Source organism: Manacus candei, unplaced genomic scaffold (genome assembly GCF_025592945.1).
Source record: "Manacus candei isolate 608988 ecotype Guabito, Panama unplaced genomic scaffold, ASM2559294v1 h1tg000049l, whole genome shotgun sequence".
Classification (NCBI taxonomy): Eukaryota; Metazoa; Chordata; class Aves; order Passeriformes; family Pipridae; genus Manacus; species Manacus candei.
Window position 1 is genome coordinate 6,388,601 of NW_026138097.1, and position 26,948 is coordinate 6,415,548.

Here is a 26,948-nt window from a genome sequence, read left to right on the forward strand (position 1 = left end):
TAATTTAGGATAATCCCTGAACATTATGAAAGGTTTCCACCCTCTTCTTTGTTTATTCAAGCCTGCTGAAACTGGTGCTTTATTTAGCTCCTAAAAGTTAATCTCATACATTGTTGTTGTAGGATCAGGGCTTGAATAAACAAAGAAGAGTATGTTGTAAGATTAAGAAAACAAGCACATATTTCTTCCCTTAGTTACCATAAATTTATAAAATGCAATCCAACCTAGCACAGGTGTACAATCATTATTTATACTACTTTCTCCTAACTTTAACTCAGAAACAAATACATATGTACTTCCCAAACTGGAAATCATTCCCTGCTGAAAAAAGACTTGTGCCTTAAATCATTAATAAATTCTTATGTGTATTCCTCATTATATAAAGTTTTAGAGCTATGTGACCTTAACAAAGAATTACTTTACAGAATTCTGTCTTTCAAGACTAAAAATTACTGGACTTAAAAATTTCTCCATGGCTTTGTATTAATTTGATGACACATTTGATGTTTCTCTAGATACAAGAAAGTTTTGACACATGAATAATTTTTTTTCATTCATAGTTTTTATTCATTTAGAAGCCATTTCATGAATATGTCTGTGCTCTAAATATGCACTCATGTTCTTGATAGCAGGTGTAGACTGCCGGGAAGCACCAAAGGCAGTCTTTCCTGTAGTGGCCAGGTGGCTGGAAGCCCCACATGTGAAAAAGTGACCTCACCAGCAAGGGCACAGTCCCGCAGTTACAAAACAAAATGAGCAGAGTACGTTTGTTGATAGTAGCCAAGTTCGACCAAGAGTCCATATCATTGCACAAGTCCACAATGGTGAGGAAGGTCCAGTGTCAAGCCAAGAATACAAGTTTTTGGTTAAAGGTCTGGGTCTAGGTGAGTGGGTGAGTGGGACTATGGCTGGACATGGGCTAGCCAGCTGCAGCATAACACAGGCAGGGGCCAAAAGCAAGATCCTCAGTTTAAAGGGAACTGCCAAAAGAAGGAGCGGGAGGGAAACTGGTTTCTTGGCACTGTTTTTGCAGGGGATGTTAAATGCACAGAAGACCTACAGCTGTCACAGAACAATGAAGCCTCTGTCCCTGCTCTGGAAATGAACCTCTTTGTAACTGAGGTTTTAACAGATTTTAACATACAATGGAGAGCACTGTCTTGGTTACCTATCTGGATGCAGAATAAAAAAACTTCTCCTGGCTTTTACTGCAGCTGAAGTGGTTACATCACGAATGTGCATATTATGTGCATTTGTTGCACAGAAGCAATGGTGTGCTAGCAGCAATTCTTGTCAGATACAAATGGCAGAATGGTAGGAATCTAAGCCCTGACAGACGGCACTATGTGATATCCCTGGTGCAATTGTGCTATTCGAACTCTGTCCCACCTAGGGTGTGGAGGAAGATTTGCAAAGGTTTGTGGTGCAGAGCAGAGCCCCGCACTAGTATGGGCATTGTATGATTTGGAGATTGATAAGCTTAGAGATTTCACTATGCAATACTTCCTCTTTTTCTCAGCTTGTATTGCAAATATGCCAGAAGTTACTCTGTCACTGATGATGATGATGATGATGATGATGATGATGATGATGACGATGATGATGATGATGACAATGAGGATGATGATTGTGATAATGATGATGATGCAATTTTTCTGGGTCCTGGGATTTCCTGCTCCGTCATATTCTTGCTGATCTATTTACATTTACATACTGAGGAAAAATATGCACATTTGCCAAAACAGAGAACCAGATATTCTCTGGATTTGCAATCCCATTTTAAATATTGACATGAAAATTAAAGAATAATGTGGTAACTAACATAATGACTAACAACAAGAAGACCTAGTGAGAGCTGTGTGCAGCTCATAATGATTTGGGGGCAACATAGCTTACACAAAGATACATGATATTTTGTCCAGAGAAAAACTTATTGCCTTCTTATTAGCAATAATTTGTTTTTAACTTTGCTACCTTATTTCTATTATTTCAGTATGGCCAACAGAAGAAGTCTGAGAGATGGAATGGCATGTGCTCCTTGAGAACATCCTTCCTTGGCAAACAAAAAAAAAAGGGTTGAAGTTTTCTTTACTGTGTCTGACAAAAGCCAGCAGCCTGTCTTTTGCCAGCAGCAGCAATGTCTTTTTTTGTGCCAAGGGGCTGACCAAGTCCATTGTAATTGTCCTTTATTAAACTGTATGTTAGAAAATGCATAAAGGAATGCCCACAGTGTTCAGAGAGAAATTGCTATTTATAACTGCTTCCAGTCTGCTCTTTCTCTGCATTAAAGCATTTTATCCTATGGCCAGCTGTTCAAACATATCTGTGTATGTAGAACATTGACACTGCTTTGAAGTCTGGATCCTTTCAAAAGAAACTGCCCTCAGCTTTCTGAACTCGGTCTTGGTGCTGACTTCTTTTCCCCTGACTATTTTGAATTTCAAACAGGTGAATGCAGTTTTGCAGTACTTGAATATAACTCTTCTCAAGGAAAGTTGATTGCAATGCATTTTGTAGAGAAAGTAATTCTATTTTCTTAGGCGTTTCTGTAACACCTCTGACTCCTGGCCATAAACCAGCACATTTGTGAGGGGAGGCTCTCTATGTACACAGAGTGAAGATACACAAGTGTGACACAGAGGGCAACAGCTGATCTATGGAGATTAATGAAGGAAAACAGCTTTTGGATACCTATCAACTTCAAATAATTTTTAGTTGCAGCAGATGGTCTCCAATTACTCCTAAAGGCAATGAACTTTTATGTAACTAATAGTGGCTTAGTACTTCCACTCTTCTTCATCAATATCCATTTGAGTGAACTGAATGCTAAAATTAATGCAAGAGCTAGGAAGGACTTTTTTAAAAAATTCTGGAAGGAATACAGTTCTTGTTCCTCCAGGCACAAGCTGACTAGTGAAAAGATGCAAGGATTTTTCAAGATTTGAAGGATTTAGTTTTCCCTGTGGGGAATCTATTACATAATTACTCATTTCAGATTTTCTTGTACTCTAACTTGGTCACCAGCCATCACTGAAGACTGAAGAGAATAACGTCTTGTGAGACAGCAAGTGGGTGCCTTCTGTATTGCTAACAGCGTATGGCTCACGGTGTACAGAAAAAGTTGACACCTGCTGAGGCAGTGCTAGGGATTTTATTTACCTCTTTTATTTCTGTTGCAGACCAAACTGGGTCTAATTGCTGCTGGATATATCCTTGCGTTTGAAACTATGCCAAGGCCAAGGCAAACCTGCTATGATTAAACATAAGTTTTATGAGTTTGTACCTTTGCCTTCCTTAAAAAGCCTTATGCTTTCCTCACAAGTTTCAATATGGAAAGACTGCAGAAGTGAGAGTGAACTGCAGAATCAGCTTTACATAGATTTAGCTCCAGACAAAAGTCAGTATTTGCTTTTCTTACGCACATCTGACACTTCTAAAAATATCAACAGCTATAATAATTTGGAAGGCTTTTTAATGTAAAATGAAACTTTAACATTTTTTTCAACACTTTCCCCCACATCTCTCAGTAAATTCTGAAATGTTACTGAGCCTTAGAAACCTGTTCCAAGATCTCCCAGTTTGGTTGTGGTTCCTGAGAGTCCATTCCTAAGATCATGACTGTGAGAATGATCAAATCCCAGTCAACCCTGAAATTGTACAGGATCTACTGCTCCAGCTGGATCTATGAGGCCTAACAGGATTCATCCCAGAATCCCAAAATCCCAAAATCTCGGAATCCCAAAGAGCTACCTGATGTCATGGCAAACCCTCTCAATGATGATTTTTGAGCAGTCTTGGGAATCCAGAGAGGTCCCAGCTGACTGTAAGCTGGTGAATGTTATCCCAATTTTCAAGAAGGGCAAGAAGGAGAGATTACAGGCCTGTCAGTCTCACTTCAGTGCCTTGTAAAGTTGTGGAGAAGATTAGTCTGGGAGGTATTGAAAAACACCTGAAAGACAATACAGTCATTGGTCACAGCCAGCATGGCTTTATGAGGGGAAAGTCCCGCTCATCAAACCTGATTTCCTTCTATGACAAGGTAACCCACCTCATTGATCAAGGGAAGCCAGCTGATGTAATCTTTTTGGATTTCAGTAAAGCTTTTGATCCTGTCTCTCCTAGGATCCTTCTGGACAAAACATCCAGCACACAGCTGGATAAACACATCATGGGGTGTGTGAGCCATTGGCTCATGGGTTGAGCATAGGGGGTAAAAGTGAATGGAGTGACATCAGACTGGCGACCTGTCACTGACAGGGTTCCACGGGACTCCTTCTTAGGCCTTGTACACTTCAACATCCTCATAAATGACTAGGGTCTCAAAGAGATACTAAGTAAGTTTGTACATGATACAAAATTGGGAGAAGCTGTTTGTTTCCTCAAAGGCAGTGAGCCCCTGCAGAGAGACCTCAACAAATTAGAGGACTGGGCAATCATCAACCACATGAAGTTCAACAAAGACAAGTGCCAGATTCTGCACTTGGATGTATGTACAGAATGGTGAGTGAGATGCTGGAAATGAGATGCCAAGGAAAGGGACCTGGGGGTCCTGTCAGTCAGCGGTGCCCTGGCAGTCAGGAGGACCAATTATGTCCTGGGGAGCATCAGGCAAAGCATCACCAGCCAGTTGAGTGAGGGGATTGTCCTGCTCTGCTCTGCACTGGTGGGGCCTCACCTGGAATATTATGTGCAGTTTCGAGCTATTAGAGAACATCCAAAGGAGCGCAACAAAGAAGGTGAAAGGCCTTGAGGGGAAGCCGTATGAGGAGTGACTGAGGTCACTTGGTCTGTTCAGCTGGAGAAGAGGAGACTGAAGGGAGACCGCATTGCAGTCACAACTTCCTCGTGAGGGGAAGAGGAGAGGCAGGCACTGATCTCTTCTCTATGGTGACCACTGACAGGACCTGAGGGAATGGCCTGAAGTTGTGTCAGGGGAGGTTTAGGTTGGACATTAGAAAGAGATTCTTCACCCAGAGAGTGATTGGGTACTGTAATAGGCTCCCCAGAGAAGGGGTCAGAGCACCAAGCCTGACAGAGTTCAAGAAGCATTTGGATGATACTCTCAGGCACATGGTGTGACTCTTGGGGATGGTCCTGTACAGGGCCAGGAGCTGGACCTGATTATCATCGTGAGTCCCTTCCAACTCAGCATATTCTGTGATTCTGAATCCAGCTCCTAACACTGTGTCAGTCACAAGATGCAGAGAGCTCAGAGGGGCTACTAGCCATTGAAGTTCTCCCCATGATGTGAGAAGTTCACAGCATTTGATTCAAGTCTTCTAGGGATGCTGGCTCAAAGGTGAGAAAGATGGAAAGATCTCTTGAAATTTTCATGCTCCTTGCTTTGAAGTCAAGATTAGTCCATGTTCTCCCAGTCCAAGTCTTCCCAACTCCTTGCTTAGTTTCAGGGCTTCTGTACTTCTTGTTGTGGAACTGAAAGCAGAATTTTGGAAGCCAAGAAGTCCCTGTCTCTGGGGATTTCTGAATTATGAGACTGTCCTGAAGCCATGAACTTGAGATGGCCAGGTGACTTAAAGTCAACTATAGTTTTATGTTTAGTATCTGATTTTATGTAGTATGCCACACCTGTCACAAGAAGCATACTTGTGTTTTGGCAGAAGTTCATTGACATTATCAAATTTTCTAAAAATCTTTAACCAGTGGGCTTTTTAAAAAACTCTCTTCATTATAAAAATCCTTCTCAAATCACTTAGGGGGAAAAAAAATTAGAGCTATGTGCCTGAGTAACAGGAGTATTGTCTGTGGTGTTTACTGGTAGAAAAGAAAATTCCAGCAAGCTGGATGCTGAAATGAATACAAAAGCAATGGAAAAATGGGGCCAGTGGGATTGAAATCTTTGCTGTTCTCTGCAAGCTTGGATCCTAAATCAGCACACAGTTTGATAAGGCCATAGCAGCATCATGAAAATCCCAGCAGAGACTTGAAAACAGAAACTGCATAGAGGTAAAGTAAGGGCAGATGGAACTTTCTGAATCTTGCCAATATTCTTCTCAGCAAAAGTGACTGGGATATGACCAAACTGTTGCGAGATATGACTAATGAGTGGTTCAGTCATTCTGTGCTTCAGTTGGAAATGTTTGGTAGACACTGGAGTGGAGTCAACACATTTGTGCCAAGAACTTTGAAAGATGGCCTCACTACACAGAAATTAGATGTTGTCCAGCATAATTCTAAATGCTTTATAAAAATTGCTATGAATTCCACAGGTTCCATGGGCTTCCTGATGTATTGAACGCATACAAATTTTTGAACACAGGCAAAGATTTTTTAAATTCCCAGGAATGTGTACTGGTTTAAAGGTAAAGCAGCAGGGGAAATGAACTCAACTCAAAAGAGAGATTATAAGTCAGAATAACAATTTAATAAAATAATACAATAAGTACAATTATACAGACAAACAATTGGTTTTAACCCACAAAACCCAAATATATAACCCAGCACCCTGGGGCATGAACAGAGTGGTGTTCTTTGGGCCCCCTGAGTCCAAAGGAAAAAAAGTGAGGGGAAAACCTGTTGGTGAGAGTGCTGTTGCAGTCTGGTCAAAAGTGGTGATTGCAGTTCAGTTGGGGGTGGTGGCCTCAGTCTGGTTGAGAGCAGTGAGCTGCAGTCTTCCTCTGGATCCCACAAGTGGTAAAAAGGTTCCAAAACTCCAAGTTTATATATTCTCCAGTTCAGGCAGGAATGCTCAGTCCTTCTCTCAGAACAGGGAATTCCATAAAAGGGTATGAGGATGCTCAGTCCTTCCCTCAGAGCGGGGAATTCCATAAAAGGGTATGAGGACAGGAACATCTTCCTATCTCACAGGCCTCTACTGCTAACAATTTCTGGGAAATGGCATGGAAGGCTATAGAATACACAGTTTTGGGTTACACCCATACCATGATGAACTGGTCTCAGCTGTCCTAACTGGGACAAATGTTACAAATACTGTTAAGATAGGCGGGACTTTCATAGAAGATCTCGATCACAGAAAAGCATTTTCAACTACCTATATGAAGAGATTGTGAATTTGGTGCAAAAATTTTTTCAGAAGTTCTGATAAAAGTTTGAGCTTTGAGGAAGAAAGGAGAAAAAGTCTTAAGTTACAAACCTTATAAATATCAAAAAGGACTTTGATTTGACCAGTCTTGAGTTTTCCTATTTCTATTATCTGCAATGAAAACCTATCTCATGAAACTTGCCAAGTACCTGATTCCTTGTGTTTTAGTAATAATAACCATAAAGATTACGAGATGCTTTTATCTATCTCTCAGCTGACTTATATAGGAAGTGTGAAATCACTGAAGAGTTGAGAGCTGATTTGTTTTTCTACATTTTGTAAGAAGTTGCACAAACAATTTTAATTGCATTCAAATGAGAGAAATATACCATACTCTGCAAACTCCATAGTTTTTTTCCTTTAGCACTATAGTGGCCCAAGAGCTTCATCCAGAAAGACAGACTGGGCATGAAGTTTGGATATGGTTATTGCTGTCTTCGTTACAAGAAATTATATAAAAAGCAGGTAATCAAAGGAAAACATTTCTGTGATGACTATGAAGTAGTTAAAAAATACACAGACTAAAGGTATGCCACTGTCAGTGTTTCAATCATTTAATCACAGTCTAGCATCAATCAGAATACACAAAAGCAGAAAGTTAAATATAAGACAGACATAGACCTTCTTGAGTGGCTCCAGAAAAGGGGCATGAAGATGATGGGGGAGATGGAGGACCTGTCCTATGAGTACTGACTAAAAGAGATAAGTTAACCTGGAGAAGGCAAGGCTTTATATCACCTTCCAGTACCTAAAGGGGGCTGGAGAGGGACTTTTTACAAGGACATGTACTGATAGGGCAGGGGGAATGGCTTTAAACTAAAAGAGGGTAGGTTTAGATTGGATGTTAGGAAGAAATTCTTTACTGTGAGGGTGATGAGGCACTGGAACAGGTTGTCCAGAGAAGCTATGGATGCCCCATCCCTGGAAATGTTCAAGGTCAGGTTAGATAGGGCTTTGAGCAACCTGGTCTAGTAGAAAGTGTCCTGCTCATGGCAGAGGGATTGGAATAAGATGATCTGTAAGGTCCGTTCCAAAGTAAACCATCCTATGATTCTATGATATTCTGCAACTGAGCAGTATAAAAATAAATTTTTAAAAAATTATGCCACACTCAGATGTTAACCACCCCTACCATCCCTCTCTTGCAATATGCTAAAGTCCATAGTACATCCTAGTAGCTCAGGGATGGGTGCTGACACACTCTGATTTATCTCAAGAAGGTAAATTCTTGCCAAGTAGTTTTGCAATACATTTACTAGGCTCATTGTCTGCTTTTTATAAGCAACAACATAAGCTTAAAATGCAAAAGCAATCAAGACTTCCTTGGAATAATACTTTGCAATTTTTTCAATAAGATTCTACAGGACTTCTGGGAGTTGTTAGCTTAAGAACATGTATTAGAAAATTATTTCTGTAACAGTTGCCTCATTTGCCTTATTTTTTTCCTTCATATTCTCCACATTCTTCATTCAATCCTGTTGCAAGGATTAAAACATTTATAGTTCTTTTTCAAAGTATTTGCTTGGTCCTGTACTCCTTTTTATGTCCTCTGTTACAGTTATCTATTCTGAGGCTTTTGAGATCATAGTTCTCAGAGATTACTTCTTATATATCACCAATAATCCTGTCTAATTTAATAAATTTAACATAGAAGAGTTGCTTGATAGAAATATCACAGTTAAAAAGATAAAAGAAAAATTATACTCCACAGTCCTTCTAGAATAATGCTATTTGTGAATTTGTGAAAGGAAAGCTAACATAAATGCTATTAATGTCTGTCGCAATTTGCTTCTGCAAAGTGTTCTGGACTATATCACTTTGAGTGCTGTTAGTATATACAGCCATATCAAGCGTGTTAATTATAAAAAGAAAACCTCCCTGCTGCATGGAAAATATTTTCCATTATATGATCCATTTCACAGTGTATATGATCAGTGATGACATAAAAGTCTGATTTCCTACTGCTTGTAGTCAGATCAAAGGATTATGCAAGGACTTGACAAATCAGTTCTGTAAGAAGCACAGTAACAGATAGATCCACTAACATTCTGTATCACAGAACTGGAAAACTCATCTGTGTCTAAGAAACATCTGTTTTAATAACTCTGCACACAAAGTTGCTTTTTCTTTCCATTTTAAACAAATAATACTTTAGCCATTAGCTTTAGTTTGGGGAGATTTACTGCTACCTATCAGTAAGGTATCTGTTAGTTTTTCATGGTAATGACATTGGGTAGGATTCTTTTGCTGTAGCTCTGAAAAGTTTCAGTGAGATGTGAATTCAGTGAGATGTAAATTTAGCCAAAAAAATATATCACCAGATAACAGAGGGAAACTTTATCATCTTAAAAGCACCAAGATGTTCAGCCTTTTAAATACACCATTAGTTTTGATTGTCAGAGATCTGTTTTGGAAATTTTACATTATGAATAAGAAGATAGCACACCCACAGTTCAGGAGAGTATTTCAAATATGTCCCTGCTTTTAGATACATGAGCACTCACATCAGTGGGGTCATATCCCAAAAGGCACATCTCCTAGTGCCATTCTGAACCAGCCTAAAAAACACTATCCTGCAGCCTACTTATATCTTGAGAAGGGGCTTGAAAATGTCCAGTATCTTCTGAAACTGACAGAAGCAGAACTTGGGAAGCTGCTTTTCCACACTTCCCAGGATTGTGTCCATATAAATTACTAGAATGGAAAATACCTGGCAAGCAAAGCTGTATTAATGTTTAGGTGCTTGTAGCCTTGGTGTTTACCATACAATTAATGGTATGGATTTTCATAGCACTCCAGGAGCCTGAGACCTCTTCTGTGTTTCTTTTTTGCTGTAATTCCTATTCAGACTTCTTTCCTAGCATTTGTTGCTTACACCTCCTTCTTACCCCCATGTACTTGATTATAAACCTTTTTGTAAAGGTTTCTTCAAAAGAAATGCTGCCTACCACTCTTCCTGCAAGATTTTTCTAAAGTCACGTTACTTTCATAGAAATCAATGGAGCAGCTTCCTGTCTTCAAATGCACATATAAAAGTTTGTGCAATGTAGTCTCAAAGTTCTCGGAGCAGACTTGTTGCCTCCTAGTTCTCTTTAAAATGCCAGTAATATCAGTGACCTATCAATGAGTAATGACAGCTACAAAAGATGATTTTCCACCTTTAAAACTAAATAATGGAAATACAGGTTGAAAGTAAAGGCACTCTGAAGATCCCCTATTCCAAATTTCCACTCAAATGGGTCATGGTCATTACTAGATCAGACCAGATTTAGCTTAGCCTGGTTAGCCTTGAACTTCCTAGATGTGATGTTCCTCCTTGGAGATAAATATTTTAACACTTCTAACTGGTTGATATACATGGCATTCCCTATAGCCTGGCAATCGAAAGCAAAACATAATGCTTCTTGGGAAGACGATCCTGCAAAGTAGCACTGGTAATGTCATCCTTTTCCATGTACACTGTAACTCAGTTCCACCCTGACATAACACTGGATTCCAGTCACTGCAGTTTGTAGGTAGAAGGGTTTGTACTCCATGGCTGAGGAAAAAGTATCCAGTTTTATTATCTTTATTATTTAGTTCTGGTATGAGCACTGAAGAGATTGGAATGAAAAATAAACTTATGTGTTAGAAATGAAGGGGTTACTTTAAGAGACTACTTTTGTTCTTTAATCAAGTATTTCTACATTACATGCTCATTTCACTGGCATTGGAAAACAATTTGTTGTGAAATGTGTACCTGGAGAGTATATTATATAAGCATAGAATTATGACTGCCCTCAGTTCTAAATACAGTTTGCAAAATCTGTGCTTAAAAATGTAAGAATTACTAAATGTGATTCTAAAATAAATAGTTTTGCTCTGCATGGCCTCTTATAACTGGGGACAAATGAAGTGGAGCTGCATAAAAAAAATGGTTAATAATGGTTAATAATGGCCAATTTTTTTAAACAGATCTGCACCTAGAAAAACATCTTTCACAAAGTGTGAATTCAGACTTCTGTTATGCAAACAGTAACTCCATTGATCAATGTATGGAAGTAAAAAAATTCCTGTGGAATGTAGGAAACTGTAGAATCAGAAAGGCAGCCACTGAGTAGTTTGTATAAAGAAAATAGTCCAACAGTGTGTGTTTTGAAATAAATCCTATTATTTTGTAATCATGTTTTAGATCTGATGTTGACTGAGGCATTTAACATTTAGATGATACATTCAGAAGGTGATACTTTGCAGGGCTTCGTTTTTTGACCTAAGACACATTTTGTCATAGATGATCTGATTCACAAGCTAAGCAATAAACTCCCATTGATTTTTGCCATCAAAATGAAAACTTAAAAACAAATTTAAAAATGTTTGTTGGGAGCATGACTGCCATAATTATGAATGATGAAATTCAAAGACATGAAGAAAAAAGTGAAGTATTACATTTAGGCATCCAATCGATCTGCTTCCTCTTTCAGCTTGGGATCCTCTTGGAAATTAAGTAAAAAAATGTACAAGTACTCAAAAGTAATTTCTATTTTACCTTTCCCTGGCTCTATATTTTTAATAGTTTAAACTACGTGTGTTCTGTAAAGCCTTTTTCTTTTCCGTAGTGGAGAATGTTTAGTTCACTGAAGAAACAGAACTCTGGAAAGATTCCTAGAACCTCAATATATAAATGATGGAGTAATATATGTAAGGAAAAAATCTCCTGTGAATTTGATTATATTTAACAGTTTCCAACAGTAAAGAAATTGAAGGAAAAGACTGAAAGTCTGTCAGCCAACTAGAATAAATTCAGCAGTCAGGACACGACCCTCTGAAAGGGCTGAAGGATTTATAATTCCACATAGAAGTAGGCTACTGAACTGACCAGTCGAGGAACACACAAATTCCAACATCAAGTTGAAACTCTTTTCAACATTAAGTTCATTAACTGAGCTCAAGGTTCAGTCCTACCATATTGGCTTTATACTACCAGTGAGGAGACAAACAATCCCTGACAAACTGTAAAGAAAGACTCTATAAAGCTAAACTAGAATTTGCAACCTTAGCATTAAGTGATGATATTTTTATACAATTCCAGAAACCTTGGAATCTAAGTTTATTGTACTGTAAAACTATGCCAGAATTATAATCCAAAGACATTTGACATGGCTTTATGTTTTATTTCACTACGAGATAATGTGCATCAACGCAGCTCTTAAAAGAATTACTTATATATCATGAGAATTTTGTTGTGTTGCTGTCATCAGTTAAAAATGGCTAATTAAAAAACAATGTTGTAAACCAAACACAAAACGGGTGCATGAAAATAATCATAGTTCACAAGGCATTTCCAATCCCTTTTGAGGGAGTTTCTTTGGCCTGTACAAAGTCTCCTTTTTACTCAAAAATGGCACAGTCAGTTAATTTCATTAGTGACTATGGTGAGTAAATGTTACAATCCTGTTAGCTGTTAACAACCCAATAGTAAAATAAATTTTCATTTCCAAAGAAAAGTACGTTATTTTTCCAGCTGTCTCTGGAGGGCATGTGCTTTGTTTTTCACTTTTCAGCATATTATTCCTCTGCCTTGTGTCCACTATTTGGTTTTGGGTTCTTTTTTTCAAGAGAATAAACCACAACCATTCCTACTTGAAGTGCTCCACATCTCCTTCATGCTTGTTGCATTTGGGTGCAGGAAGCATGCCAGAGAATTAAGCTTCTGTTTTCATTCTGTCCCGCTCCTGGACTAAGTACAAATACAAGGGCTCATTTCAGACTTGTCATAATGGAAATGTATGAGCAATAAATATCCAGTTTTAGTCTGAAATATCTATAGCTGCCACATAGGCAAACCTGGATCAAGCAGCATAAGGCCCTGCTGTTAGCAAATGCTTTACCAACTGCTTCAAAACTAGACTGAGCAGCTCTTGTTAAAAAAAAAATAAAAATCTGTTACCACATACTGTTTTAATGTTTATGGGAATTCCAGAGTGGTTGCATAATTTGAATGAATTTGTCACACTTGTGCATTTTGGATTATGTAGTTTCAGAAAGAAAATTTGTATCATTGTAACATGAAAACTGGATAAGTTAAATTTTAGAAAAAGTATATATATCTATGCATACATATCTATACACATGTATCTCAGCAACAGTGATCGAGAGCAGAATACAGGCTTGTAGGTTTTTGGTGTATCACCCTGCTGTCATGGCTAACTACCTGAGCAGTCTGACAGTTTGCACAGCAAGACTTATTCAGTCTCTGGTTTTTAAACAATTTCTCCTTAGTGGCACATGCTGAAAATAAAATGGGACTTCCAAGTGGGAAGAAAATCAGTGGCTCTCTTCACTATGAAAAGTCTTTTGGACACAGAAGCACAGAATGATCTAGGTTGGAAGGGACCTCTTGGAGGTCATCTGGTCCAGTTCCCTGCTCACCGAGGCCACCCATATCTTGTTGCCCAGGATCGTGTCTGCACAGTTTTTGAATGTCTCCAAGGATGGAGACTCTACAAACTCTCTGAGTAACCTGTGTCAGTGCTTAGTCATCCTCACAGTGAAAAAATGTTCCCTCATGCTCCAAGGGTTTCCAGTGTTTCAGTTTGTGCCCATGACCTCTTTTCAGGTCAGTTGGCACCACTTAAAAGAACTTTGCTCCATCCTCTTTGCACCCTCCCTTCATGTTTTTGTATTAATCAATAAGAATATAATAATAAGGTCCTGTGTATCAGGTCCTTGGTACTCTTTGAGAAAGTTGCCTCTAATAGGTACAAAAATAAGAGACTTCAAAGGATTCAAGCTCTCTTTTATCCAGCCACATTTCCTGTGGAAAACACATGAGAGTGTGTGTGTGTGTGTGTGTGGTTTTGTGTGTGTATAAAAATATGTGTATTTACAAAGAAGCTATGTCAGGTTCCTTATAGCTCATTTTTCCTTTAATTACAAGGAATTGTCTCCTAAAATATAAAGTCTTTGATGCTATGATCAAACCAATGGACAAGGATTCCACTTTCTGCAAAAGTGTTTATGAAGGCAAGGAAAAGTCTTAAAAGGAAGGACAATGGTGAAAACATCCACTCTTCTTTGTCTACATTTTATGTTGCAATTCAAATACAGCACTGCTTCATAAGTAGATTGTTTGTTATTAGCAGACTGTTACCATTAAATGTGTTCAACACCAGAGTAGGAAAGAACTCTGAAGCCTAGAAAGGAGTATTAGGCAAGCATGGTGTTGGAAACTGCAACAATAATGGTCGCCTTCTGCTAGTGTTTTGTGCGGAGCAACAGCTCACCATCACCAACACTATCTTTCAGCAGAAAAATAGACTGAAGACAACCTGCATGCATCCAAGATCCAAGCATTGGCATCTCATTGATTATGTCCTGGTGCGACGGAGAGATGTTCGCGATGTCCACCATACCCGCGTGATGCCCAGCGCAGAATGCCAAACAGACCATCGACTGTGCACTGTAAACTTAACTTCAATGTTAAGTTCAAACCTAAAAGGGGTGGTATTCCAAGGAGGAGACTCCAAGTTAACGATCTTCAAACAGCTACAGTGAGAGACAGACTCCAGGCAAACCTTCAAACTAGGCTCAAAGATCATTCCATAGATTCCTCTCCTGAAACACTTTGGCAACATATTAAAAATAGCATCCCGCAGTCCTCTGAAGAATCCTTAGGGTTCTCCTTCAAGAAGAACAATGACTGGTTTGATGAAAACAATCAAGAGATCCAGCAATTGTTGAGGAAGAAGAGAACTGCTCACCAAGCACACCTTGCTCAGCCATCCTGCCATGTAAGAAAAGCAGCCTTTTGTCTTGCATGCAGCAAGCTCCAACAGAAACTCTGTGACATCCAGAACAAGTGGTGGATCAATCTAGCTGAGAAAACTCAATTATGTGCAGACACAGGTGATCACAGAGGATTCTATGAGGCCCTGAAAACAGCATACGGGTCTACATACCAGGTTCAAAGCCCTCTACTCAGATGGTCAGGTGCTTCACACAGATAAAATCTCCATTCTGAATCGATGGTCTGAACACTTTCAGACTCTTCAGCACTAGCTGTGTAGTGCAAGACTCAGCAATTCAGTGCATTACACAAGAACTGGTGAAGAATGAATTGGACATTGCCCCTACTATGGGAGAAACTCTTAAGACCACAAAGATATTGGCAGTATTGCTGGTATTGTTTTGAACACTGTTTTTCCTCCTGGTCAAGATCTGTATCTTTCTATTGGTTCCCCTTCAGTCTGGCACAGGTCCTTCTGCTGGGACACAGCTCTAGATATCTACTCAGTGTTTTTTAAAAACCTGTCTTAATTTTCTGGACAATAAGAAATGTCTAGGTCACTTCAGGTCGCTGCAGATGTTCAGATTCCAGATATGAGAGTGCAGCCAAATACATTAATATCTGTGTAACTTTGGCAATGAGGTCATGTAACAGAACCACAAAATTTCGGATGGAGAAAGAGACATCCTGTCAGATCCAAAATAAATCTCTTGCCCTGTTGAGTCTGAAGTTCTGTAGTTGCATTTTAGAAGCCGAAATAGCTTTATAATTCTTTTCCTTACTTTAAAATAACAGAAAAACCCTACATAGGACCCCACAGACTGTATCGGCTAGTTCCTTGGTGTTACTCCAAATCAAGCAATGCAGCTGCCAGAGAGACCACTGGGAACTGACCTGGCTCACAAAGAAGCTACTCGTTATGGAAAAGTGCTTGGGGAAGGTGTGGGGAAATTGATACTTTCGATCTCTGTATTGCAAATTTTAATATTCTAGTTGTACCTTCTACATTCAGCTGCCATGATCATGTCAAATGGTAATTTATGTTTCTGTAGAACATATTCAGGATTTAAACGAGAGCGTGATGATTAAATAAGAAAGTGATTAAATAACTGATGAATACAAGTTTGGCTTTACCATCAACCATATGTTTCCACATTTGCAGAGTCTCAGTTTGGGTGTTGAGAGTAGCTGCTGTATTATATAAAATTGTTGTAGCTGTACTGAAACCACCAGGATTCACCCCATGTGAAAATCAGTTACACTACTTTGTTTTTTTAACAAGTACAAAGCTTCCGAGATTAACCAATTTAAAAGCAATCTCTCCTCCTCTATTTTAATAACTGTTTCAGGTTTAACCTATTACAATATTACTATTACTTGAATGCTTTTTATTACTGCCACATTTTGTGTATAGAGTAGCTTGTAAAAAGAAGGTCAAAGCTCACTGAGTGTAACCAGAACTCCTAATGTTCAGCTTCCAGGGAATGAACCAGAACATGTTGAGGTTTTCTTGGTAGGATTTTGTGACCTGCTGGAAAATCAGTAAAAAATCAGTGAAGCTACACACTCTAAAACTGTGACGTAGGAAGCTGCACCTACTTGGCTTTCTAAGCAACCTGTATGTATCTATTGAACCATTAACCTTGAAGGAGGATTAACTGAGACAGCTTTGGACTTTTACACATGCTGCCCTCTTGTTAATCACATTTTCTGGTGCCTAGACTTTTTTTAAGATATCATTTTCCAAATAATGAGTTGTGATTTGACAGTGGATTTTCCAATAAAGGGATTTATCCAGATAAACCCCTTTAGAATATGTATATCCACATGCATCAGCTTCTAGGTTTCTCACATAGAAGTTGAAAATGTGGACTTAATTGAAGGTGTATCCTCCCTTCACATGTTGTATGTTCATAATCTATTCAGCCACAGAATATACTTATTGCTCAAATACTTTGTCCAGAAGAATAGGTTATCTCTGTGATTCCAGAGCAGTCATGTTAATTGCTCCACACTCAGAAAAGCATACATGGGTATTACTATTCAATTACTAGAACAGCTTGTAAAACAAAACAAAACCAAATCCATATAAGCTTAATATTCTTTTCAAAGACTGATAAGGGAGAGGGAATATTTAGATCCTGTTCACTTTACATTTTCTTGATAGGTCTGAAAATGTAAGTAGGAAATATGAGGCAGAGAGGGGAGGTTCAGCAGATTGCTGTGACATTTTTGTTGACAAGAACATTGACACATTCAGAAGAGACCGAAGACCGATACTTGTTGGTCTTACACAAGCTCATGAATGTTCACAGGTCTGGCAGTAGTTTGTGTAGCATATGCCACAGAACAAGATTAAGCTGTGGTATGTTCTCAGGGAATAGGGCTACAGAACTGCCTATAACATTATTCATAAAGCCTACAGTTTGAAAAATGCCTCCTGAAGCTGGAGCCCAGGGCATTGGATGGCATGTTCAGTGTTTTTGGCAAGAAGTTGCTAAACAAAGTCAGAGCAAAGATGAGGTCGTATTTGACTATATATGGCATGGAGAAGGAGGAAAGTGATTCCCCTGACGGTGGAAATAAAACGAGGTGAGAGCAGACGACTGAAAGGATCTAGAGAACTCACTGCTCAGAACATGGAAAACATAGCCTTTAGGCTGCATGATGCTATAATTTCCACCACCTGAAGACTTCTGTTGAAGTCTGACACATCAAAGCATATGCTCTAATTCAGACATAATTAAAACTTTATGCAACATAGTTGTGCTATTACTAAGGCACAGCTGTGCTTATCATGAGTGAAATTGGTGAAACCAGTGTTTTAAAATACAAATGAGGGCTCAGACAGTGAAAATAAAGAGCAAAGCATATAATCAAAGCCAAAAAATGCCAACAACCTTGTGGTTTGCTGTTTATTATGTTGGGTTTTTTTTTTGACTTTCTGAATATTCAGTTCAAATAAGCATTAACAAAAACACAATAAACTCTAAGGACATAACTCTTTTTTATTCTCATCACAGTGCTAATGGCCTTGAGAAAGTAACCTTTGAAATTTAAGCCATAAATAAAATATTTTGTGTCAACCAACTTTTTAAAAGCAGAAGGCCAGTATGCCAACACAGCTTAAATGGATTTATAAATATTGGATACAGATGTAAATCAACTATACTCTTCAAGTTTGGGATAGCATGCAGTTGAGAATTCTCTGGGAAAGACTTTCAACTGTATATCAAACATTAAGACTTCAGAATTACTGCTGTATGCTACTTTTATCTCTTTTATCGTTTGGTCTATTTTCAGCTCTTGGATCAAATAATATTTGACTGAACTAAAAATGTAATATTTACCAAAAATAAGACATCGTCTACTCTCTACATAGTCTGGAAGAAATGAAATTATTTTTGGCCATGTACATGTAAAACATATTCTTTGTGTCATTAAAAAAAAAAAATCATTTTTTCCCCTTTGGTAATACAGCTTTAAATCCTGTAAAAAATCTAACAGATGATTCAGTTATTCTAGACAGAATCTATTGATTAATTCACATTGTATAAAAGCAGTGGAGAACTGCTCTTGAGGGCAATAAGTTGCAGAGATATAAAAATTAGCTCAATAATTCTGCATGAATGTTACCAAGATGGAAAATGTATTATCTTCTATTTCACTTTGAGTCAGTGATATCACTGTTAATTATGATCTACCTGGCAATCTAGTCTATCTGATTTAGTTGTCAGGCAATGATCAATGTTGTCATACCTAAATAACTCAAGTTTTGGCACACATAAATACATATAAAATCTTACTTACGTGCTACAGTCTGATTAAAACAGTGAACTGCATTGATGAAAGATCTGATCCATATGGCTTTCCAATGTTGTCATACTGCTCCTGTCATATTTCCTGGGAAATAGCACAAGAGAAATGAAGCTTTTAATCAGAGTGAAAGTTTGTCTTACCCCTCTCAAGTTTCTCAAGCCACTGCTTGGGACTGTATTTTGGGTCATGTGATGAGGGGTAGATGAAGATGGAGTGAAAAAGGGGAGTGCATGCCTGAAAATGGAGCTGGACTGTGAGAAAAGACTTCTGGTCTTCATCTACATAGAATAACACGTTTCATAGCATGGTCATTTTCTGCATGGTGCCTTTCTCGGAAAAAAAATCAGCAGTTTATTGGTGTTCCATGGTATTATTTCAGTTGAAAGTGGGGTATTAAAACAAAAAAATTATGATAAATCTTGTTTGTAGAACTTCTCATGAGTATATTGACCTTTTCAGAGCTATCTAACAGAGCTGGAAGCGAGGCCAGTATAGGTCTGTATTTGAGTATTTATTTTGAAATTCTAGTAATTCTGGGTGTGAAGACAGTTCCAAAAACATGGATAATGTAATGTTTGAGGCTGTGCACATCTGAAGCTGGGTGAAAGTAAAGTCACTGCACTGTGTTACTCCATCTGTGTGAATGGGGTGAAATACCTAATACCTATATCCAGCATCACTTTTTATTTCATTTGTCTTCTAAAGAAAACTTCTATATTCTTCTTACTGAAGATAGCAATTTCTCTAATAGATGCTTTGCAAAATATTTCTTTATGAAGACATGTAGCTAAAATCATATTTGCTTAGTTTACTGTCACACAGGATCATATGTGAAGCCCACAGTGGAAAATCTGTGATTTGTAAGCAGTAAAAACAATTACTCCACTGAGCTGAAAAAAAAGAGCCTGCTGTATTTGTGTTCAAGGGGAGATCTGTAGGCATGTATTACAGTGATACATTGAGTTTAACGCAGTTTCACAAGGAAATGATGAATATATAATTGCAACATGTCTTTGCAATGATTTCTGAGTCTGCTTCTAGTCTAACTTGCATGCATCAAATTTGATAAAGACACAGAGGCCTGATGGCCTTTAAGTCCTCACAAGCCTCATGGGTTAGTAACAGAATAAGGGTGGGAAATGCTATATGTATCTCCAGTAAGAGAGGGACTGTTTGGAGAACCAACAAATTTGCATAAGATGTCTTAAATGCTGGAAAAAATTTAGTGAGTTCTTACCCTTTCCTGGCAACAGAATCCAATCATAACAAATAATTCTAGGAATTTATATCAAGGAGTCATTTTAAAACCAGAAGGTCTTTCACTTAGGACTTTAGCCAGGATTTCGACCTAAAACTGAAATGTCAGAAATGACATTTTTATGATATGTTGTTTAGAATCAATTGACTTTTTAAAAATTCAGTGCATTCATTGGGGAAATAAAAAAAAAACAGGAGGATTATAAAAACATATGTGATTTACACTAAGATATAAAAGTAGTATAATCCAGCTCTTGGGAAATTAAATTCTTGGAAATAAGGAAGATGGAAAAAGGATTATGTTGGCTGGATTTTATTTCTACATTTTTACGGGTGCATTCATGTTATAAAAGCATTTAGCTGTCAGAAACATTAATGTCCAATACAAGACATACTTTTAATATTTACTGTTCCCATATTATCTATCTCACAATTGTTTTTTAACTTCTCTGAATCCTGACCATTTATAATATCAAACCTACTAGTTACTGGATCCAATACTGTAAAGAATATATGAGAATACACTTAAAAGGATAAAAAGCAATGATAAATGCCAGGTACACAAATTTAAGAACAGTTATGAAAGGGATACTCCTGGCAGACAATAGAAGTTCTCCTAAGGACTTGAAAATAAAACTTTAGTAACAAAATACCAACTTCTGTTGCTTAACATAAAAGGATGGATAGCTTAGTCATCCGAGAGAGAAACACAGTCCACCAAGTGTCACAGTGCTGTGGAAGACTCAAGGTTGCATAAAAATTCCTTTAGTTTTCCTTACTTTACTTGGTCCATAGCCCTTAATCTTTAAAAAACAAAAACCAACAACAACAACAAAATCTTAAAGCAGCAAAGACCAAAACGAAAAAGCCAAAACACAATCTCAGTTACTACAATATTTTTACTTTTCTGTTCTGATCTAACCTGACCTGGAACTAAGTGATTTTCCACTTTCAGGTTCGTGGAAGGTCTCATAAAGCTTTGCATAAAGCTCTGATGATGTCTTATATATGTATCAGTCTCCATAAAGATTGTAGAAGCTACAAAAGTATATATCAGCTCTCTGTTTCTCTCATGTCCCACTCAAAAATTCCTTGCAAACAGCCTTTTCAGACATATTTGAGATAATGCTTATCGTGGGGTGTTCTCGGGTAGGCTTAAGGGTGTGCTTGCAAGATCAAACTGCACACAGCATACAAAGTTGGCCTAAAGGCTAACCTCACTGAACATACAGACTCTTACTGCTGTGACAGAACAGATGTCCTGAAAGTGGGATGAGCAGGGACCGTGACATCTGCTTTTTTATACCAGCACTGACTGTGCACATCATGGTTTGGAGCAGGATTTTCTGACAAGAGAGAGCTTTCTGGGTCATTCACAGTGTCAGAGGAAAAGCAGAAATACATGATATATTACACATGAGAAATATAAGGAGACGGTAGCATTTCAAATCATTTGATTGAGATAAGAGATAAGGTGTACCACAGCAGGTGTGAGAAGTGAAGGAGTATTTCTGGGTGAAGGCTTCTAATTTTCTAACTTTCATAGAGCAAATTTTAACGGACAAATCTCACCTGCCCATATCCTTCTTACACCCCTGTTCTATGACAGAACCTTGTAGTGGAGACATAGTCAAGTGAAGACAGGAGGGGCAACTGCAGGAGCTGCTGATTAAGAGTTCTCTACTCTTGCTTCCCATTCAATCTCATTATATAGGATGAGAATTTATATGCAGGTCAGTGTGCCAGACTATGTCAGCGTCCGTTTTTCCACATTTGGGCAGAGACTCTTTGCTGGCATGAATAACTGTTAAATCTAGGAAAGTGTCAGCTGCCTCTGCAGTGTTTTAGAGAGAGCTGTCTTCATGATCTTAGAAATACATTTATTTTTGCAATGAGGGTGTTGGTCATGGCTATGCAAGGATTTTCTCGTTTAAAATTCAAGAAAAAAAAAGAGAGAGGAAAAGAGAAAACAAGAACAAGAATTTTCTTTTTCCCCAAGAAAATACCTAGCATTGTACTTTGATTTCTAAGGTCATTGTGAAAGAAAAAGTGTAGCGTGATAATTCACATCTGTTTTGTTATGACTCTAATGGAAATTAAAATGTATGCTAGCTTAGCTGTTGTTAAAGAGCTTGCAGAGCAGACACTGAACACTGGTGACTCATAAGTGATTTTCTCTCCTCAGCCAAAGCTCCCATCTGATTTATGAAGTGCTGTGTTGCTGCCTAGTGGTGAAATGCAAAAGCTTCTGCTCTCGTGCAATCATTAAAGGCTACTTGTCCCTCTAGTTGGCAATCAGATTGTCCATATCATAGTTACATATGTACATCACAACAAATATGGCCTCATAAGCCAAGTGTGAAACAGGCATGGAAGGAGTAGAGCAAGTAAAGAGAAAAGTGTCAGGGGGCTGCAAACTCAGAAAGAGAAATAGGACTCTGAGTTTCCAGACTTGCAGAGTTACCTGTAAAAAGTTCTTCAAACAAACATGCACTTGCCCCCACCCCAACAACAACTTGCTCTCTAAACATTGCAAAATACTTACTGTGAATTTAGAAGCCTGCAAGAACAACACAACAGGGCACAAGCAGCCCTAGAGAGTTGTGGAGTGCATTAATGGGGGCCTCCCAATGGAGGGGATCATGGAGCCAGTGAGGGGGTGCTGGGCCTTGTATTTACAGTCAAGAAAGAAGTGGGGAATGTGAAAAATGGAGGCAGCCTTTGCTAGTGATCATAAGATAATGTTCATGATATGACTTTTTCAGGATTCTGAGAAGATGGAACAAGGCAAACAAGTAGCATTACAATGGCATGTATGCCTACACGTGTGCACATACAGTTGCTCATTATTATAAAATTACATGGGTCACTGTGATTGTTTGACCTTAAATATAGCCTGGGCCATATGTTGACCTATATCATGAGGAAGATAATGGATAGGTTTCAGTCTCTTGACATTCTGGTTAACAGCTCAGTTAGGTTTGCCTCACCACTGGAGTTGAGTTGCTAAATATTTCCCACTTTTGCCTCTCGTGTGTTTCTGAGGAACACGAATATTTGGTCTCTCTGCTATATTTGATATTCTATACTGCTGTGGCTCAAAGAAACCAGTGTGTTTAAAACACAGATTTTGTCATTAAAGGAGAACTGCTCATTGAGTGCACATTAAAAAGCCTTGGATTTATGTACAAAAAAACCCAATTGTGCACAAAAATGTGTAAGGAAGATCATCTTCACAAAACAATCAGAAAATAGTATTAGATCGGGGGGGGGGGGGAAGACTTGTATGGAAGAAAACTTTTTTTAATTTGGTGGTTAGTTTGAAATCATTGTAATGAAATAAAGTTTCTCAAAGAGGACAAAATGGGGGAAAAAACCCAACCAAACAAACAGTACTTTGTGCAATATAGATGCACATTTAATTAATTATATTTAGCTACTTTTGCCCAGTAGAGGGCAGAATGACAATGACGTAAAAGCTGGAGCTGGCGCAAAGTGTTGGGAAACAGTTTACACGCAGAAATGTCGGCGATGATCTGGCGTGTCAGTAAGTACCGCAGCTCCTGCTGGCTGCAGCCTTACTTCTGCGTGTGCAACACCACTAGAAAGCGCTTCTGAGGTTTCCTGAGGCATCTGGAAGGAAACACTCCAGCCTTTAATACCAATATGTTCTATTCATGTTTTCCAACAGTATATTAATGACAGCAAAAAATGTGTTCAAGCTGGGTAAGTGGAGCAAATGCTGTTCTTCCCGGTAGCACAGTGATGCTGACCTCTTCTGTTTCATGCAGCACATCTGGAACTGTGCTAAAATATTTCCCTTCTTTTTCTCTTTGCAGTACTTGATTAAATTTTATTGAGTAGATGTGGAAATCCTTCTCTGCTTTATGTTATTGCTATAAATATTTCTTGTTAACTGCAAAATAAATGCACTTTGGCAGCAGGGAAGAAGGAATTCTCTTACTGCACCTCGTTACTGCATTGAGTATAAAATAGTGTTCTATTACAGTTACAGGGTTTCTTTGAATGCAGAGTAGAGACAGCAGAGGCTGTACACTATGCCACTGAAACGGAGATGGTTTATTTATGCTGCTGGAAAGGGAGCTTACAACCTAGAGTTGTGATTATTTGGACTGGAAGAGGACAGGGAAGCAAGGTCAAGGTCAGCTTGGATCAAGTTTACAACCCCAGAAGTGCCTGATCTTGGCTGCTCTGAGCCTGGTCCGGTTTTGAAAGACTTCATAGAATATAGCTTTTATCGCATTTACTTAAAAGAACATGAAAAGGGGCTGCCAGCAAGGCTCATGCAGCAGTGAACAGCAGTGACACAAGGTGTTCTTTCACAGGATGCAAAGTCAAGCACCATAGAGCGAATGGGCTTTAACAGGCATGGGCCAGGATTATGGATAGCAGCTCTGATAAAAATCTCTGAAAAGGAACATAAGGAAACACTAGGTGAACTTGAGTTATAAATTAAAGGGAAAGTAATAAGTTCATTCAAAAACCAGCGCCCACCCCACTCCCATCCCCAGACCTCTGAAGCCATCCAAACCCTCTCTTGACCAAGTTAAAAATAGCTGCCATGATTTTAGCTACAGGCTGGTTGGCTTCTTACATTTAGCAAATAACATCCACTTGAGCACGTTATTCTGGGTCCTTTATGTACCCATCATGGTTCATAAACATGGAGCAGAATTGGGCTAAGTGTGGCAGCTGATTTACCCGAATGGTTGTGTTAAAAGGCATTTCTAGCTAACAACATTATGGAAGAACTAAATGTGACAATCCTTAAAATTTTAGCTTAACAAATATTACTGCTAAAAAGTAAGTGGTTGGGGCCAAATATGACAAATATTTGTAACTTCAGTGTTTGCATTCATGTAGTTGAGATAGTGAAGCTCAAGCGTTTCTCAGAGAATGGAAGAGAACAGTAGTGTGTTTATTTTGCAGTAGTGCAACATGTTCATCTCACCATACAGTGGCAATCATGTTCTTTTGGTCAAAGGACTTGTCAATATTTCTTTTCTTTTCTTTCAAACTTGGGCCATTGGAACAGTATGTTTTAAAATGGGGCTAAGATGGGTAACTCTGTCTATGTCAGAGATGAGGGCCTTGCCTTTGAGCTCTGCTTCTGATATATTTTCCAGTGAAGAAACCAAGAATAAAAGTACACTGACAAAGTGTCCTTATTGGGAACCCTGTAGTCTTTGACTTGTAGTAATTTCCTAAAGCCTGTATGATTGTATACTTTATACCACATTTGAAGTTAAGTTGCGAGGAAGTGCAGTGTATTAATTGGAGACAGGGACTGTGGGTATTCCAAGTTTTAGATGAGCTCTTATAGATAACAGGAAATATGAATACCCTTCTCCAGTTGTTTCATGTTTACTCTTTATAAGAAAGGTCCAGATTCTCGTCATATTCCTAAAGTAGCTTTTAATATAAACATTGCATTTCATGATAACATTAACAAACAAACAACCATAAAAAGGCAAATAAAATCAGTCTTGGTAATAGAGTTTCATGTGTCACTTCACTTGTGCTCATTAAAAATGGGTCGCTGAGTACATGGATTCACTGATAAGGATGCTGATAGTCTGATGCAAAGCCTGCTAGGTTCACAAGGATTCTTTCCACTAATTTCAGTGGACTGACATTGATCTGGGGTCCCTAACAAAAGTGTTGGAGTGAGTCCACAGAAGGGCCACAAAGATGATCAGATGGCTGGAGCACCTCTTCTTTGAAGACAGGCTGAAAGAGTAGGGATTGTTCAGCCTGGAGAAGAAGCAGCTTCAGGGAGACCTTATAGCATCTTCCAGTACCTAAAGGGGCCTACAAGAGAGGTGGAGAGGGACTTTTCCCAATGGCATGTAGTGATAGGACACTTAAGCTGAAGGCTAGGTTTAGGTTAGATATTAGGAAGACATTCCTTACCATAAGGGTGGTGAGGCACAGGCACAAGTTGCCCAAAGAAGCTGTGGACGCCCATCCATAGGGTCAGGTTGGATGGGGCTCTGAGTAACCCTGTCTAGTGGAAGATTTACCCATGGCAGTGGAGGTGAAACTAGGTGATCTTTAAGGTCCCTTCCAACCCAAATCATTGTATGATTCTATGAACACAGCTTGATCAGTCAATGGTTTTGGATCAGGCCCAGCGTTGGCACTACCCTGCTCCATGCGGGAAAGCATTAGGAGGAGGCAACCAGGATGAGGTCATGTGTGTACACAGTCCAGGGAGCAGTGCTGTGGGTACCAGGAACTGTGCATCCAACTAGGTTCTGTGTTCCACCTAAACTGACCAGGCATTTTATCTGCATCCACGTTCTTTCAATGATCAGGGATCTTTGCTACTGCTCTCAATTCTGTAGCACAGATACAGCCTGACCTTTGGATATGTTTTTCATCTACATCCATGTATTTGAATTTGGGTCCATTTCCTGTAAGGGTAGGAGTCAAATCTGTGTGTGTAGACTGTGAGAGAGCGACATGCCCCCAGAAGCTCTTGGGTTGGAGTAAGTTGCCTTTTTGGTGCCACTGGTTACACTCTGCACTTTTTCTGTAAAGACTACTAACACGTCTGAAGGAAGGCTCCTAAACAAAAAGTCAGAGAAGGGTGTAATACATTAGATGAATCTGGACTTTCCTCTGCCTCCTTTCCCATTTATAAGATATAAATACTATGTTTGTTCTTTAACATTTAAAGCAAATGTATCTCCAAGCAGGTAGTATTTTTTCTTTCCTCTGTACTTCATCCCTTGTGAGCAGTGGAAAAGTATTTTGGATCCCACAGATTTGCAAGTCTACCCTGCCCAGGTAATTACATCCAAAAAATGCAATAAAAGAAAAGCAAAACCCAAACCAACCTCTAATATTGTCATCTGAGTATTGAAACACTCCATATACTGATTTAGAGGATGATTTTTACCACACTGATGCTTCTCAAATGGTCCCTGAAGCTACTCAGTGGGAATTGCCAGCTATTTGCAAATTCCGTAACAGTTCCAACCATAACATACAGGAACAAAAAATACCATCCCAATTTATGGG

At 38.7% G+C, this 26,948-nt stretch overlaps 1 protein-coding gene across 4 annotated transcripts in view; it reads left to right on the plus strand.

The window, feature by feature from the left end:
- LOC127476215 (collagen alpha-1(XV) chain-like) overlaps positions 1 to 26,948 on the plus strand; it is a 126,009-nt gene that overhangs the window by 12,532 nt on the left and 86,529 nt on the right. Inside the window, exon 1 of one of the 4 annotated variants that reach the window (XM_051798869.1) lies at positions 23,181 to 23,448. The exons of 2 other annotated variants lie outside the window; for them this stretch is intronic. In XM_051798869.1, coding sequence (XP_051654829.1) covers positions 23,424 to 23,448 — 25 coding nt within the window. In that variant the 5' untranslated portion in view covers positions 23,181 to 23,423. Of the gene's footprint in view, positions 1 to 23,180; positions 23,449 to 23,474; positions 23,628 to 26,948 lie in introns of those variants that run through there. One more of the 4 variants, XM_051798868.1, reaches the window with a different exon arrangement.